The sequence below is a fragment of the Pseudopipra pipra genome, chromosome 6 (assembly GCF_036250125.1).
Source record: "Pseudopipra pipra isolate bDixPip1 chromosome 6, bDixPip1.hap1, whole genome shotgun sequence".
NCBI lineage: Eukaryota > Metazoa > Chordata > Aves > Passeriformes > Pipridae > Pseudopipra > Pseudopipra pipra.
In genome coordinates this window covers 33,364,308-33,380,146 of record NC_087554.1, presented here as the reverse complement: position 1 = coordinate 33,380,146, position 15,839 = coordinate 33,364,308, and the positions used below count along the sequence as shown (strand labels likewise).

General features: G+C 38.1%; 1 protein-coding gene across 2 annotated transcripts in view; it reads right to left on the bottom strand.

Annotated features, from left to right (window-relative positions):
- Nucleotides 1-773: 773 nt before the first annotated feature.
- The window catches only part of RASGRP1 (RAS guanyl releasing protein 1), a 42,953-nt gene continuing 27,887 nt past the window's right edge, over nucleotides 774-15,839 (bottom strand). The window contains exons 9-18 of one of the 2 annotated variants that reach the window (XR_010431343.1): nucleotides 15,040-15,315; nucleotides 12,797-12,877; nucleotides 12,089-12,193; nucleotides 11,122-11,231; nucleotides 10,370-10,514; nucleotides 9,646-9,682; nucleotides 8,915-9,061; nucleotides 5,288-5,661; nucleotides 3,560-3,877; nucleotides 774-1,149 (exon numbers count right to left, since the gene is read on the bottom strand). Coding sequence is in view for 1 of the 2 variants with exons in the window: in XM_064658483.1 (XP_064514553.1) it covers nucleotides 3,743-3,877; nucleotides 5,288-5,661; nucleotides 8,915-9,061; nucleotides 9,646-9,682; nucleotides 10,370-10,514; nucleotides 11,122-11,231; nucleotides 12,089-12,193; nucleotides 12,797-12,877; nucleotides 15,040-15,315 (1,410 nt within the window). In the remaining variant the exon portion in view is untranslated. Of the gene's footprint in view, nucleotides 3,878-5,287; nucleotides 5,662-8,914; nucleotides 9,062-9,645; nucleotides 9,683-10,369; nucleotides 10,515-11,121; nucleotides 11,232-12,088; nucleotides 12,194-12,796; nucleotides 12,878-15,039; nucleotides 15,316-15,839 lie in introns of both variants that reach the window. The other variant, XM_064658483.1, reaches the window with a different exon arrangement.

Here is a 15,839-nt window from a genome sequence, read left to right as displayed (position 1 = left end):
TTATAGCACAAGTATATCCCTATCACATTGTCTGGGATTACTAAGGAATCTCAGTTAAATTTTATCTTAGTAAAAAAAAAATACATGATCTATATCTATGTGGTCTATATGATCATTACTTTTGTCTTTACATAAACTAAGGAAATATTCTCCAATTACTTCGGAAGTTGTTTTTTTTTAGTTTCTGTAATTATGAAGAAAACCTCAACTTGTTTTGTATGTGCAAGACTGTAGAGCAGATTTATCCATATATATAGGAGTTGCACTTCTCCCCTTCCCTCACATCCCTCATATGATTGAAGATAACTGAACGAATGTTTGTTATCCCACACATTTAAGATAAGATGTTTTACTACAAGGTAAAGAATAGCAAGTCTTTAGAGTGCTACAGCGCTGCCTTGTGGAATAGGCAGCATTAGCAGACACAACAGAAGCCTTGCTTAAACTTGGCTTTCGTGGTGTGAAATCTGTTCAAAATTAGCATTCTCAACAGAAGTGAGAGATAATAAAGTGAGTGATAATAAAGACTGATGCTTTCTAATACTTGAAATAGTGAGTACCGAAACAGTGTCTGTACTGTGTCAACCACTAAAATACCAAAAGAATTATCTGCAAATACCTAGCTTCCTAAGTTTTCTCTGGCAATGTTCCAAGGCTTGTAGAAGGTGAATCTGGACTAGATACTCTGGTACTTGGTTAATCCTGTAGAAAGGGCTCAGGTGACAGTCAAGAAAGATGAATATTGGTTGTATAGATTTCTCTGAGATATAAAGTCAGAGGCACGAAATCCAATTTTAATTTTTTTTCTATTATAAATATTGAACCAAAATCTTACACTTTATATAAAATCTTTACAATCTGTACATTTTCAGTCTTCTCAGACAGCATTTTAAATTTTTCTAGTTGCCACAGAGATCAATTATAACAAAATAACAGATGCTACTGAACAAACACATAGTTCCAAAAACATATATAAGCTAATGTAAAAGTGGTTGTGTTTAACCTGAATATGAACAGTAGCCCTGCCTTGTTAATTGTAGTATTACTCAATCTATTTACTTTAAATTACCAGAATGCACACCTAAAAAGTAAATGAGGGATGGGGGACTGGTGCTTGTTCTTTCTGTCTTCTTGTATGTGCAGCTGAACCTAGAGAAGGAAAAAGGTGAGTTTTTCATTTAAATTAGCCATGACAAGATAAATTTCAGTATCAGTGTTTGCTACCATGACTTTTAAACAGCACTTTTAATTGTATCTTTTTTCCTAACATAAAGCACCTTGAAGATTAACACCAATGCAAGTGATTTTTGTTGGTAGCTTTGTCAGTTTTAACAGTTTCCCTGTGGTTAGGTTCCACTATTAGTCCTTCATGCAGGAAAAAGGAAGTCTCAAAAGAAAGGACTCACACCATTTAAAAAAAAATACAAGAGAGGGAGAAAAAACTGTAAATGGCTTTGGGCAAACAGAGAGCCTGAAGGTACTTAGAGAGCTCTGAAATTCTCCAGATATCAGCTGACTTTTTTGCAGCAGGAATTTTTCAGCACACTTGTTTTCTAAGACATTCCTGCAGACAGATCTCTTTAAGTTATTCAGACTGAACAAGAAGACAATGGAAAAACATCGTTAGCACTTAAGACTGTACAAGTCTATGGTCATAACTCAATTTTGAGTATTAAATACTCTACCTAGTTACACAGTAGCCTTTGGGTCAGCTGCTGATGTTAGAGAATTTTTCTTTTAAACAAGAGGTTTTGTTCATGATCTCCACCTTCAATCATAGACAAAGTATATGCATACACAAGAATTCAATTAGAATCTAGAGTTTAGACCACAAGTGAACATTTACCTTGGCTGCACAAGTTTTATGAGTCTTATCTGCTCTTTTGGAGTATTTTTGAAATATGTGAAAATATATTCAACTTTTATCTCATTTAATTATTGCAGAAAGAGACTTTTATTTGCTAAATGCCTATTAGAAATACACCTTGGTGTAGTTCCCTGAATTAGAGGACAAAATCAAGAAACTTACAGAAAATGGGCAAACCAAGTTTGCAGGCATGACCTGAAAGCCATTCTGATTGCTTTACTGATCAAAGTGCAATTCCATGTTACTGTTAATAGTTCAGGTTTAGTGTATGAGGAAAGGAAAAAGCTGCACAATCTTCAGAGCTTCTGGTTTTTTTCCTATGCATTTCAGTTATTTACAGTAATGTAACAGAAAATCTACTACTACTACTCTTTCCATCCATTTGTTTTTACTTATACATGGAGTTGCAAGCACAATCCAGTCTCTTCAGATCAAGAATCACTAAACTGGCAGGTAGTTTCAAATTAACTTTCTTTATAAATGCAGCATTCATGTACTTAATTGTGACTGTAAATTGTGAATGGAATGTATATTTATACATATTATACATTTGAACACAAAGCACACATGCTATTGTTATAGGTTGACTAAATTTTTATCTATGAAGGACTTGGTAACAGGAGTTTTGAGGAGCATTAAGTGGACTTTGTTTCTGATGCTTATACGTGTGATGACAAATCTCTGATAAATGCAAGCAAGTTTTATACAACTGTAAGTGTACAGATTCTCTTGAAATGCAAATGCAATTTTAAATTTGGCTGTTCTGACAAGTAGATTTATCAGTAACTTGAAAGACACTTTTGTTGTTTCTTAACAATATGTACACTGCATCTTTAAATTACTTCCCTCACACCTTTTACTATACAAAATTTACAGACATAAGAGCACACTTCATCTTGACTCTATGTAAAGTGCATGTGAAATCTAGGAGAGAGAAAATGGAGAAACCTTGTTAGGAGCTCTGGAATACAGTAGCTGTTGCACTGGGATTACTCTACAGTTTCACTTGTATTATGGCTCTAAAGGTTCTACTCAACCATGGCATCCACTTTGACATGAGAGAAAAATAATCAGCCTTGTCCCATATCAACTGTATGGGGACAAGAACTTATCCCTTAAGCCAAATAAGTAGGACTAAGTGTTCCAAGTCATGGCACGGAATGCAAAAATGGAAGCAGTATTCAATGTTGAGTCTCTAGTCTCAGTTATTTTACCTTAATAAAGGTAAGTGTTTGAGCAGCAGAACTTCTAAAGCTCTGAAAGAGGTTTAAAAAAATTGTCAGTTTATCTTAAAGTTTAAGACTCAATCAAATATCATTAGCTTAACTACTTATTTTAATGTTCTTGTTAAGCTTTGGAAATAAAGGTGACAGTTCATGATTTTAATTGGTTTCAGCCCCGGTGAGAAGGAGCTGTTTCTCTTAATGTAGTATTTCTACAGCTTTACTTCCTCAGCTTTATTGAACATTTCTTTTCTACAAAACTGATTTTGGGCTAAATTTGAGGTGACACAGTCTTATGAACAGCTACTTTGTCAGAACACTTGTAGATTTAAGGTGTGCTGCTGGCAGCCAAGTCACTGGGGAATCCACGTGGTCTTCAACATGAACAGGGACTTCAGCAACACTCGCACTCCTTTTAAAAGCAAACCCAGAAGGTACTATTTTCATTGCACAAATAATGCTAAATTACCTTAAAAAGTCAAAGGAATGGATTTTTGTGTTTAGGAATGTATGTTTAATAGGGAAATGTGTTGAGTGAAGAGAACATTTCTGCTTAACATCCTTCAGACTCTCTCTCCAGTTCACTTGGTAAAGCAGCTTTATCATAGCCCCTCCTTCAGTCTTACATTCTTCTGCAGAAGATTTTCATCTGCTAGGAGCAGTCTCTGTGTTGTAGACTGTCAACTACGTGGTTTCTTCTCTGGATTGTGAGAGATTCAATTTTTTTATGTGCCTGTTCCAGTTGGATCTTCAAACCTTCATTGTCTGCCTTTAGAATATTTCTTTCCTAAACAAACAAAAAATAGAGAATTGTATTTCATTTTGCATTTGTTTCAGGATGTCTGGTTGTATATTTAGGTTGACTGCCATAAACAGAAGTTGGTATAGCTCTTATCAGGGGAACAGAACCAGAAACTCATTTGAACATTTCCACAGTCACTGGTCTGTCTTCTGTGTATCCTGTTACAACTTCCCAGCAGCAGGTATCGATGTCCACAGCCTGCATTTATCCACCCTCCCCTGCTCCTGTCATAACAGCAGTAGTCTAGGGGAAACAACAACACAGCTCACACTTTACCACTCTACTAAAGCAGAAATTGATGTACCACAGTCTAAGATGTTAATTTATAACATCATCTGCTGTTTAGCAGTTGAGGTCAGGATCTGCTGAGGGAGCAAGGTCAAGTGTAAACTGTGGGACTCGTATGAGTGGGACATTTTAAAGAATGAGTTTTTATAAGTGCGTCCATGCTTCACATCCTTGTTATATTGAATATACTGTTGAATGAAAGGGAAGTGGTCTGTGTTGGAAGATTCTTGACCTAACCTCTGTCTTAATAAACCATTCATCTTTCATAAAAGATTAATTCACTTTAACAACAACAAAGGATATTTTGAAAGTTATACTGATCATTCAAAGATCAGGGTGTAGTCCTGTTGTTGGACTGTTTCCATGTTGGTTGTTCACAGAATAGTGGTAAGTAATGAGTAAAGTATGAAAATAAGTCTGACTGTTCCTCGTAATTATAGCTGGATCCATACATCAGTTGCATTGTTGATATTGTGGTAGTCTCCTTAATCTGTCTGGCAGGTGTTGTTTCTACAAACCTGAATTTGGACCAAATTTGAGGTGACACAGTCAGCTACTTTGTCAGATCTCTTGTAGAGTAAGATGAGACAAAACTGGGCTGATGAAGGTGAAATCTACCAAGAAGCATCATGTCTGTTCACACAGCAAAATGTCTTGGTGACTCACACTTGTCAGTTGAACAAAAGCAGAGTTGCCTGCCCTCCCAGCCCTATATATTCAGTCACGTAGGGGAGCAGAGGCCAGCAAAATCAGGAAGAAATTCAGAACTATGTTCCTCATTTTATGGAGTAACATCCTGTCCTCAGTGACTGGATTATGTTCACATTCCAAAACTGACAGGGATCAGCATGATCATAACAAGGGCTTAAAAATTTACTCCTTAAGCCCTATATTAGTGCTAAAATTTATAATTGAAGTAAAGTATTGCTGGAGTTTAAAGAGGCTGAGAATTTACAGTGCTATTCATGGGTTGTTTAATTTCAATTAAATTGGCAATTAAATACACTGGAGTAAGGTGACACCTTCCCACCCAGCCCCTCCCCTATACCCTCCAATCATTTGATGGTACTGTTGTGTAAAATAGAATTTGTTTCATTATGTATGTACCTGCTCAAGTTCCTGGTATGAGGGTTTACAGCTGTGATGCTCCTCCTTCATTTTCTGGCTGGAGTCCTTGTTTTCCCATTTAACAAATGCCTTTTTGCGGCCTAGAAGTGGGCTTGGAAATGTGGATAGTGGAGTTGTCTGGAGATAAGGATTTTCTGGCATCCTATGTTCTTTCTTCTCTCTCCGCTTACGAGATACATCACCAGCCAGCAGTACAGGATCAGTCTGTGTACCTTTATGAACCACAGCAGGTTTCAGTCTCACTGAGATTTTCTGAGCCGAGGAACCCATGAGCATAATGGTTCGGTCCTTGCTGCCTTCACTGTGTTCCACTACTTCCCCGTTAGGAAAGGTGAATGATCCTTCTTCTTGTCCTTTAATAAAATATATACAGTAAACTGAGGCAAGGTCTCATCCCAGGAAAGGAGAAACAGGAGGCATAGTAATAAAACATTTTAATAAATAAAACAACATTTATTCCTTATTGATTTTTACATTCGTTGCTCTCCAAAATAGGTGTCGTTAGAAGTTTCTCAATGTTGTGTCTCTTGGAACAACTTTTTGCCCTGTCTTGGTAAGATAAATGTGGATCAGTAAGAAGAAAACAGGTGTGGCATCAAGGTCAGACAGAGAAAAACCTTGAGATGGGTAAGAGGTTTTATATAGACCATTTACATCAGTGATTGGGCAGGAAGATTAAATGTGGATGCTCATTCAGTGTTACCACAACATGAAGCTGTAAGAGAAGAGCTGGTGGAAGAGCTCGCCAAGCCGCTCTCCATCATCTACCAGCAGTCCTGGCTCACGGGGGAGGTCCCAGATGATTTGAAGCTGGTGAATGTCACGCCCAACCACAAAAAGGGCTGGAAAGAGGACCCAGGAAACTCCAGGCTGGTCAGGCTGACCTCAGTGCCAGGTAAGGTTATGGAGCAGATCATCCTAAGTGCAATCACACAGCACCTACAGGATGGACAAGGGACCGGACACAGCCAGCACGGGATTAGGAAGGGCAGGTCCTGTCTGACCAACCTGATCTCCTTTTATGATCAGGTGACCCACCTGGTGGATGAGGGGAAGGCTGTGGATGTGTCTACCTGGACTTCAGCAAAGCCTTTGACACCGTCTCCCACAGCATACTCCTGAAAAAGCTGGCAGCCCACGGCTTGGACAGGGGCACTCTGTGCTGGGTTAGGAACTGGCTGGAGGGCCGGGCCCAGAGAGTGGTGGGGAACGGTGCTGCATCCAGTTGGCGACCGGTTACTAGTGGTGTCCCCCAGGGATCAGTGTTGGGCCCAGTCCTGTTTAATATCTTTATTGATGATTTCGATGAGGGGATTGAGTCCATCATCAGCAAATCTGCTGATGACATGAGGTTGGGGGGGAGTGTCGATCAGCTGGAAGGCAGGAGGGACCTGGACAGACTGGAGAGTTGGGCTGATTCCAACGGGATGAGGTTCAACAAGGCCAAGTGCCAGGTAACTTTGGCCACAACAACCCCCTGCAGCGCTACAGGCCGGGGACAGAGTGGCTGGAGAGCAGCCAGGCACAAAGGGACCTGGGAGTTTGGATTGACAGGAAGCTGAACATGAGCCAGCAGTGTGCCCAGGTGGCCAAGAAGGCCAATGGCATCCTGGCCTGGATCAGGAACAGTGTGGCCAACAGGTCCAGGGAAGTGATTCTTCCCCTGTACTCAGGGCTGGTGAGGCCACACCTGGAGTACTGTGTCCAGTTCTGGGCCCTTCAGGAAGGACATTGAGGTGCTGGAGCAGGTCCAGAGAAGAGCAACAAGGCTGGACTGGAGAACAAGTCCTATGAGGAGAGGCTGAGGGAGCTGGGGTTGTTTAGCCTGGAGAAGAGGAGTCTCAGGGGAGACCTCATCACTCTCTACAACTCCCTGCCAGGAGGTTGTAGCCAGGTGGGGGTTGGTCTCTTCTCCCAGACAACCAGCAGTAGGACAAGAGGGCACAGTCTTAAGCTGTGCCAGGGGAGGTTTAGGTTGGATATTAGGAAGAAATATTTTACAGAGAGAGTAATCAGATATTGGAATGGGCTGCCCACAGAGGTGGTGGATTCACTGTCCCTGGAGTTTTTAAGATGAGACTGGATGTGGCACTTAGTGCCATGGTCTAGTAACCACAGTGGTGTTGGATCAAGGGTTGGACTTGAGAATCTCAGAGGTCCCTTCCAACCCAGCTGATTCTATGATTCTAAGATACAAATTACCCACTTTATAAAAGTGAAATAATGGTGTTTTTTAATTTTACCCTGCTTTTGTATATGTCATCCTAAAATATTTTTACTTTTGCAATTAAAAGTAAAAACAGAGGGAGGGCAAACCCACAATGTTAGAAGCCATGGGTAAAAGATGTGATTAAAGGATTTTAAAAAGACCTGTTTCAGTAATTTCTATTGTTGGGAAGAAAACAGAGTAAGATGGTATGTTCACGCACAAGGGGAAAGAACAAGCAGTCCAGTAGCTGCTTCAGGCTCTGGAGAATTAAATGTGGATATGGATGAACAATTCATCTGTACATCTTCAATCTAGACCTGAATTCTCATGCTTTGACATGACATGGTGTTGAGAGGTACCACATTCTGGTGTACTGGGTGGTGATGGACCAGGCCACACACTATATTTCAGTCTCTATAAGCAAGACATCCCATGAGCTGGTTATTAGTGCTGCAGGTGCAATCACAGAGCTGCACATAGTATCAAGAGAAATTGGCCACACTGAGCTTCATGTAAGTGCTAATAGGAAAACTAAGACTGAATCCAGGAGTATGAATATTAAGTACAACAGAAAAGATTGATAATTAAATTAAGTGCCAGGAAGCAGATTTGAAGAATATTAGATATAGGCAAAGAGCAGGAGAGAAATTCAAAGAAAGTGAATATGGAGAGAGTTGGAACATCAACATCAAAATTAAAACAAGAGTAGCCTGATCTTTTTCAAGGACAACACTTACTCCTTTGGGAGCCTACATGGTAATACACAATATGAAATGTTTATACAGCTTGTTTGATACAAGGAGAAAAGAACAGAGAGGTGTAGATTTTTCATTTCTGATTCTGTGAAAAGTGGACGGATGGAGAGGAATTACAGATTCACCTACCAAAGTGGAAAAAACAAAGACAACATCTTGGCTTTCCTATCACGCAAATATATAAGTAAACTGACCTTATAAACTCCACATTAAAATTTGAGTCAGAATTGTAACAGTGCGATAGTCAATGTTACAACAGTGCTAAAAAACAAGACCTGCTTGTCACAAGGTGAGACAATTAAGGGAACCTGTCAGCTGTTCTGGTCATAGCATCTAGTTCTCGTGAGAGTCTGGCAGAAGATTTACTCTTTTTTTTTTGTAGAATTTGTGTACCATACATTGCGTAGTGTGACAAGAGATCTCCCAGAAAGGGAGTCCATCTTTATTCAGCCTAGAACTGCAATGGTGCTACTTGATACGAACTCACTTATACCTGGTTCTAGTTTCTATGTTGATAAAACACTGCAGTTAATTAACAAAACCTAAAACGATGCTGTATAACTCAGCCTAAAAAAAAAAGGAGCAAGGGAAAGATTATCTTGATCTTTTTAATGTGATCTTTTCAATGTGATCTTTTCTTACCATGGAATTGCTCTTTTACTCCTACTGGGCAGAGGCTTGATGCAAGAGCAGATGTTGGGCTGCTGTCTGCAACTGAAGTTTTGGGTCTTCTCTTGCACTCTATCACCACCAGGTCTTTGCACTGCTTGTGACAGTTCATTCCGCAGTCTATAAACAAAACAAAGTTTACATGATTCAGTGGCTCTGGTGTAGCATCTAAGATAGCTCTCACACTGTGTTGGCTCCCTGGTAAGCATGAAACCTTTAGTGTTCTCTACGTACGTTACCTGTAACAACATACATCTGGTAAACAGACCAATGATATCCCTTTACTATATACATCTGAAACTCCCTTTCATTATGAAAATACAAAATGGCAATATTCAGTCACAACAGTCTTCTGACTGTAGGAGTTGCAGAGAAAGCAAATGAAGAAGAAAACTACAAAATATATGTTGGGAATGTGCTGCACAGTATTCAGAGAGTGTTGATGTTTGTGCCCCAGGGTCTGTTCCCAAACCTTCTAAATTCAGTGATGTCTTGCAAAGCATTAGAGCTGATATTTACAAGTTCCTTCATCTTTGCATTTCTTCTGTACCATCTGTTGTACTATTCTTGAATCAGTCTTCTCCTCCCTGAGAGGTCAGATTAAATAGGTCCATAGACACAGCAATGGATCGCAGGATGATCAGGGGTTTTTGCCATTCACTATCAATTTTAGTTTAAAATTAACAAAGTATAGAGTACCTTACCTTTGCATCTGTATCCTTGTTTAATGACTCCCCATAGCTAAAATTCAAACAAACAAATTAGTATATTTCTCTGCATGTTTGATACCTCCAAATATAAAAATACACTTGCAGAATATCTTTTGTTTTCCTGCACTTTTAATCATAAGGTCAAAATCTGAACTATTTACCTCTTTAGCATAAGGTAAACAGAGTATTTAATGTGTGTTCCTCAATCTCAAGCAAAATACTTTGATCTAGTCACTAATGAACACATCAGCAGATCTGATAGCCCCCCTTGAGAAATTGTGGAGCTGGAGTGGATGGAGAATTCTTCTATCTCAGCACCCTTGTCTGATCCCAGCTGAACAGAAGATTGGTAGGACAGTCAGTTTTATTAAATCTTTCTATGCCACAGGCAGGGGGCATGTTATGTCTGTATAAGGACATGAGTTCTATCAGCCCCGTGGGGTGGAAGGCTCTGGATTTGGAAGTCTTGCCTGAGACTGTGTTTGGTGCACAACCAAAGACCCCAAGGTATGACCCATGTTTAAAGAGATATTAGTATACTGCCAAGAGGCATGTAAAGGAGACCTTAAACAGCTACACAGACACAAGTCTGATGTTCTATATAGCTTCACTGATGTTTTACATAGGTCCATTTCTGTATATGACACAAGGTGATTATGAGAGAAAAAAGGCATTATTCCAAAGAATGTTAACATAATTTACTAAAAAGTAAGCTTACAAATCCAGCACAGTTGTCACAGAAAGTAGGCCTTAAGTAAGTGGTCTCTTGGAAGTTGTGAGCAAAGCCAAGTCCTAATTTGGAATAGATTGAGCTAGCCCTCATAAAGTAAGCTGTTATTTCATCCCTGCTAATCAGACCTTCCCTGAAAAAAAAAAAAAAGTTTTGAGATATATATTTTGTTAAAAGCATAAAGAGAATTAAATATATCTTTGTTCACATAATAGCAGTAGTTTAATGAGCGAAAAATTGTTCCCAAAATATACAGAAGGCTATCTACACATTTAAAATGCAGACTGTAAGGATAAAGGGAATATCTGCATATGTCATGCAATCTCAAAACTACTTCATACTAAGCATCTGAATAATCACTATTGTAATTTTTTACACTTTAATATGTTAAGAAAAATTTTCCTAATTTTATCAAAATACACATTTGCCAATTATCTATTTTTTAGGGACAGCTTTATCTTACAAAATATCTTTCATAGCATATACTAAATATTAAAAAAAATAGTTCTTTTTCTATTATCTGTTCTTCCTTCTAAATCAGCTTGGTTACCACTGCTGTAAGCCCTTGAAGATGTCATTCACAACACATTTAGAAAATGCTTTTGTCAGTCATGTTTTCACTTCTGTTTGTGCATGAAGAGGATGCTTTTACCACTCTAATGTTAGAAATACAATTTAAACACAACCCCCCCCAATCCCTCCCAAAACAGATGCTACAAAGTTGATAAGCAGGTACTCACCAGTCCTTTGCCATTACACAAAATGAGAATGGAAAACTGGCAGCTATCTTTTCAAATTCTTCCTGGGAGATATATCCGTCCTGATCATGGTCATAATTTTTGAAGACAGACTGGACAAGGTAATAGCAGAATAGTTTATAATGAGGATGGTCTGAATTACTGCTTCAGAAAGTCTCTACATTATTTATGGATTTCCTCTCCCTTTCTCTCCCAGTGTCTATTAAACAGTGCAACAGTCTAATTTCTTTTTTTGCTTGAAACTAAAGAAGAATCATGATTTCTTGATTTGCAGCAAAACATCAAGTCAACACAGTCTGGAGTGTTCCTTTTTACTTTTGCTTTAAGATCATTTTTTCCAGGCCCACATATACAACTTGTAATAATGGTCTCAATTAGTGCTCTCAGTGATGATTTCTGTAGCCAAATCAGTGTAGCTGCCTAGCTTATTTTATCTAGTCAATGTTATGAGAAACTCAGTTAATATGACAGAATTGTCAGGTAGACAATTCCCATTTCCACTTGTGGAATGCATTACTGTTTGTCTCTGGCCCTAAGGCAAGGAGGAAACCTAGTCAGATACAGAAATACATTCCAAACAGCATGTATCAAAGCATGCTTCACAATATTAGAAGTTCTTAGAAAGAAAAGAGATGAAGCAGGCATGCAAAACCAAACTCTTTAGAAATTGACTCCCTGGCTGCTTGAAAGAGTGACTCTGGAACTATACAAACCAGCATTCACACTTCCCGCTAGCTTCTCAGCCATTTAAGGAATTTCCATCCATGCCTCACTGGCCACTGCTGCTCTTTACAGCTAGGCAAAAATATCTATTTGTGAGGACAGAAGTGATCACAAGCTCAGCACCACTTTGAATGCACTCATTATTTTTTCCCATCCCTGTATCTTTTCATACCTAGAGATTGAGACTACGACTGATATGTAAGGTACATGGGCCAACCTTACTTACATCTACCATCCTCTGAACATGTTTGCTGATGGTTTTTGGATCAGGTTTTGGAGCCACTCCTGAGGCCCAGTCTGCAACTACTGGTGGTTTGCAGGGTGTCAAAGGCTGAAATAAATCAAATGGAACTTTATTAGTACCACATGGAAAGATTTTCAGTATTACACTTCTGTCATTTGTGACAGTGGACTATGTGATACAGGACTGCAGAAATGACCTATTGGACCCGACATCATACTTTCGATAGTTACGTGGTGTTTCAGAGGAACCTCTTCCCTGAACTGTTCAAAACAGCAGTCATTCCTTAAATTGTCACAGTTCACTGGCAGCCCTGAAAAATCACCATCTTTTCCACATTTATAAAACAGGAAGAAAACTACCATGTAACACTCGTGGGTCTCATCATTTGAATCATATAAGAATTCTTTATTTGAAAGAAACAGTATCAACTGCCAAGACTGAGACTGATGTTATGTCTCTACACAAGTATCTTCATTTGTCTTTGTGTTCACATTATAAAACCTGATATGGTGTCAACTCTCCCATGTATTCTAGCTTAGACTTAATCGTCAGTCAAATAATTTATGCTTCACTCAGTATATAAGGCTAAAAATCTTTCAATTTAGCATAAAATAAAATAAAGTTAAATTAAATTAGCACAAGGGATAAAATTTACATTACTCATAAAAAAACTTCTGTTAAGAATCTTACAGCAGCTCGGTGACTTCGTGGCTCTCGTGCATATGAAAGCTCATAAATTTCATCTTCTGTGTAGTAAAGGTCAAGGGACAGCTGAAAACAAACATATTAGTTTAATCCCAAAACAGCTGGTACTACTTCATAAACTTGTTTCTGGAGTGCATTCATATTTTTTGGTGTATTATTTTTTAATTTAGGTTGCACCTAGAAGAGTGCACTTGAGCTGCACAGGTGTTCACAGTGATTTGAAATGGGTACAATTCTACATTCCAGACTGCTATTGCCATTATCTGGACATCTGTAACATTACACTGCTACAGTCATTAGCACAGCAAGTGACTGCAGGCATAATCAGCAGTCGCTTAATACATAACCTGAAAAACACTGTCACTCCCATAATATTCAAGTGGTCTACTGTGCAGCTAAGTACAAAAGCACCATTCCAGTGAAACTGTCTGTCTCAAATTCTCAGAAAACTCTTGTTTAAACATGTCACATGTGACTGTGTTGAGCTAAGTATAAGATGAGGATAAAAGATGGACTAGGATATATTTAGTGAGAACATTCAGCTGTCAACAGCAGTTACGTAAAGGGAAGAATATTATACCTGGGTAAATATTATCAAATTTAGCTTTGCTTTTGCATGTGTCCTGGAAAATAGTCTAGCAAATATTTTATAGACTGGAAACAAATTTCAAGCTAAGATGAAGAGTGGTAACATGACAGTTTTTGAATATTTGAATAGAAAGCCAGGTGTAAATGTTTTATGAGCCTCAATGTGTGACAAGTCCAAAGAAAATGTAAACATTTTACAAAGAGTCAAAATTGCTGCAGTCATATATATATAAATTAAGAAACAAAAATAAGCTATTTTATTCAATGAATAGCCTTATTCAAGTTCCAGATATGCAGTAACTTTCTTGTGAACAACTGCAAAAATTACTTTTGGACTCAAAATAGTCAATAATTGTAGATTCTTGGGGAAATCTTAAAGTAGTTTCTGACACTCAAAAAACAAAAGTCCAAATGTTATGCTACTTCTCTCATGATTTATGTATGGGATTACTAATACCTCTTCATACTGATTTGCTTGCTAATGGGAAAGCATATGAATAAAGGAAACAGAAGAAGGAGGAAGACTGTTGAAAAAATCAGGAAAAAAATGAAAAATTATCTGCCCTAGAGTATTAGAACTTCAGAAGCTCCTGCACCGAAATGAAGTATTTCTTTTCAATTATGTCCTGTCATATATAGCTGTATGAAATTGTGACCTAAGTTCTAAATATTTGTAATAGCCATTTTTATAAACATTATTTAAAAGAAAAAAAAAACAGTATAATTTCAGACAAAACATTTAAAACAAATAGCAAGAAGAAGTAAGAAATTCACATTGCTTTATTTCAGGCCCTGGGCACCTGTGCTTAATTTCACACAAGAGTGCTCCCAGAGATAACAAATAACCTCAGGCACATAAGCATTTTTATCTATTAGCTTTTTCCCGAAACAGGGCTTATAACCAGAAAGAGGAAGTGGACTATTTAGTTTTTCCAAGCTGAGATACCTGTCAAGGCTAAACAAAACTGAGAATCCAAAAGGTGGATTAACGATTTTAACAAAAGGTAGTATTTTAACTTACTAGGAGAAGTTAAAAGTACTGTTGTAACAGACGTCCTAGGTAGTATCAGTTTTTTTAGTAGCACAGCACTGACTAGAATATGACTGGAAGAGTAATACAACAACTATATTTGACTAATGTTTATGTCAGACAGTTTTTTAAGTACCAGAAGAAACCTGGCTAGAGATGTGGTATCTTGAGGGACTGAACTTTCACATAATTGTGTGAAAGTTTGTATTTTCAAGACAAGGAATATTTGTATGCAATCTTCTGCCTCCAGGGTGCATCTAAGGAAGCTTTCCATCCTTCTCCCTGTTTAGGCTCAATCAGCAGAGGATTCAGAGCACTTCTTTATTGAAAGTACAGAGAGTGCACACTACTATAGTGAAGCAGAAATAAACAATTCCTTCCCTCATAGAAATAACTGGAAGCATACTGGCACCTCTGCTCTTGCTGACAGATAAATCAGTATCAGGAGCTTTTTCTCTTCTATTACTGTACATTTTTCTTTAAGGAAAAAAAATCTTACAATATTACGTGTTCATAATTAATTAATTAATTAATGGAATTCTCTACTTAGTTGTTTGAGAGGTATATGAAATTTTTAAATGGAGGTATTTATCTTATGTAACAGACTTACTGTAAGCAAATGAACAAGGTCCATATTAGCCTCCAGGGGAAGTGGCATTTCCTGGAGTTGTATCAACTCATTTATGTGGTTATACAAGGAGTATAGTTTGTATATGTTAATTTTTTTGTCCTCCAAGTAGTCCGGCATGCCCTCATAAAGTGATATCAAGTCTTTCAGGTGGACCCCAAGGATTGGGATCTTAAAGTTACTGCACTCGTTATAGGCCCGTCGGTAACTATCATAATTTCTGTAGGATGAAAGCAGTTCTGTCATTTCATTAAACACCTAAAAATAAAAAGAAAACAAAAAAATCAACACTGGTTACTGTTTCTTTTTTTGTCATACAGCATGAGAACTTCTCATGTTATTGTGAAGGAGTTTACTCGCAATGACTCTTGAAACAGGTTTTAAAATTTTAAACGAAATCTGGATATTCTAGATTTCCTATACCTCTAATCTAGGTACTAATATATAATTATAGATAGTTATTCTACAGCCTAATCTATAATGCTGGTCTCCCTACATTCCCCATTTAGTCAAATGGAAAGAAGATCCTCTCAAATCAAGGCGCTCTGTATGCAATTAATGCATAAGCACAAGCTCTCTGACATTCATAAAAGCATCCATCTTCACCTTAAAACGTGGAATGCACTTCTCTGACTTTCAGGTCACCAGCTGGCATTGCTGGAAAAGTCCTGGCAGAGAAAGCCTATGCTGTGCTATGATCCCATTGCAGTGTGATCAGAACTTGTACTACGGTTCAAGGTGGCGCATCTGTGCTTTTAAGAGAAATTCTTCCATGAATTAGA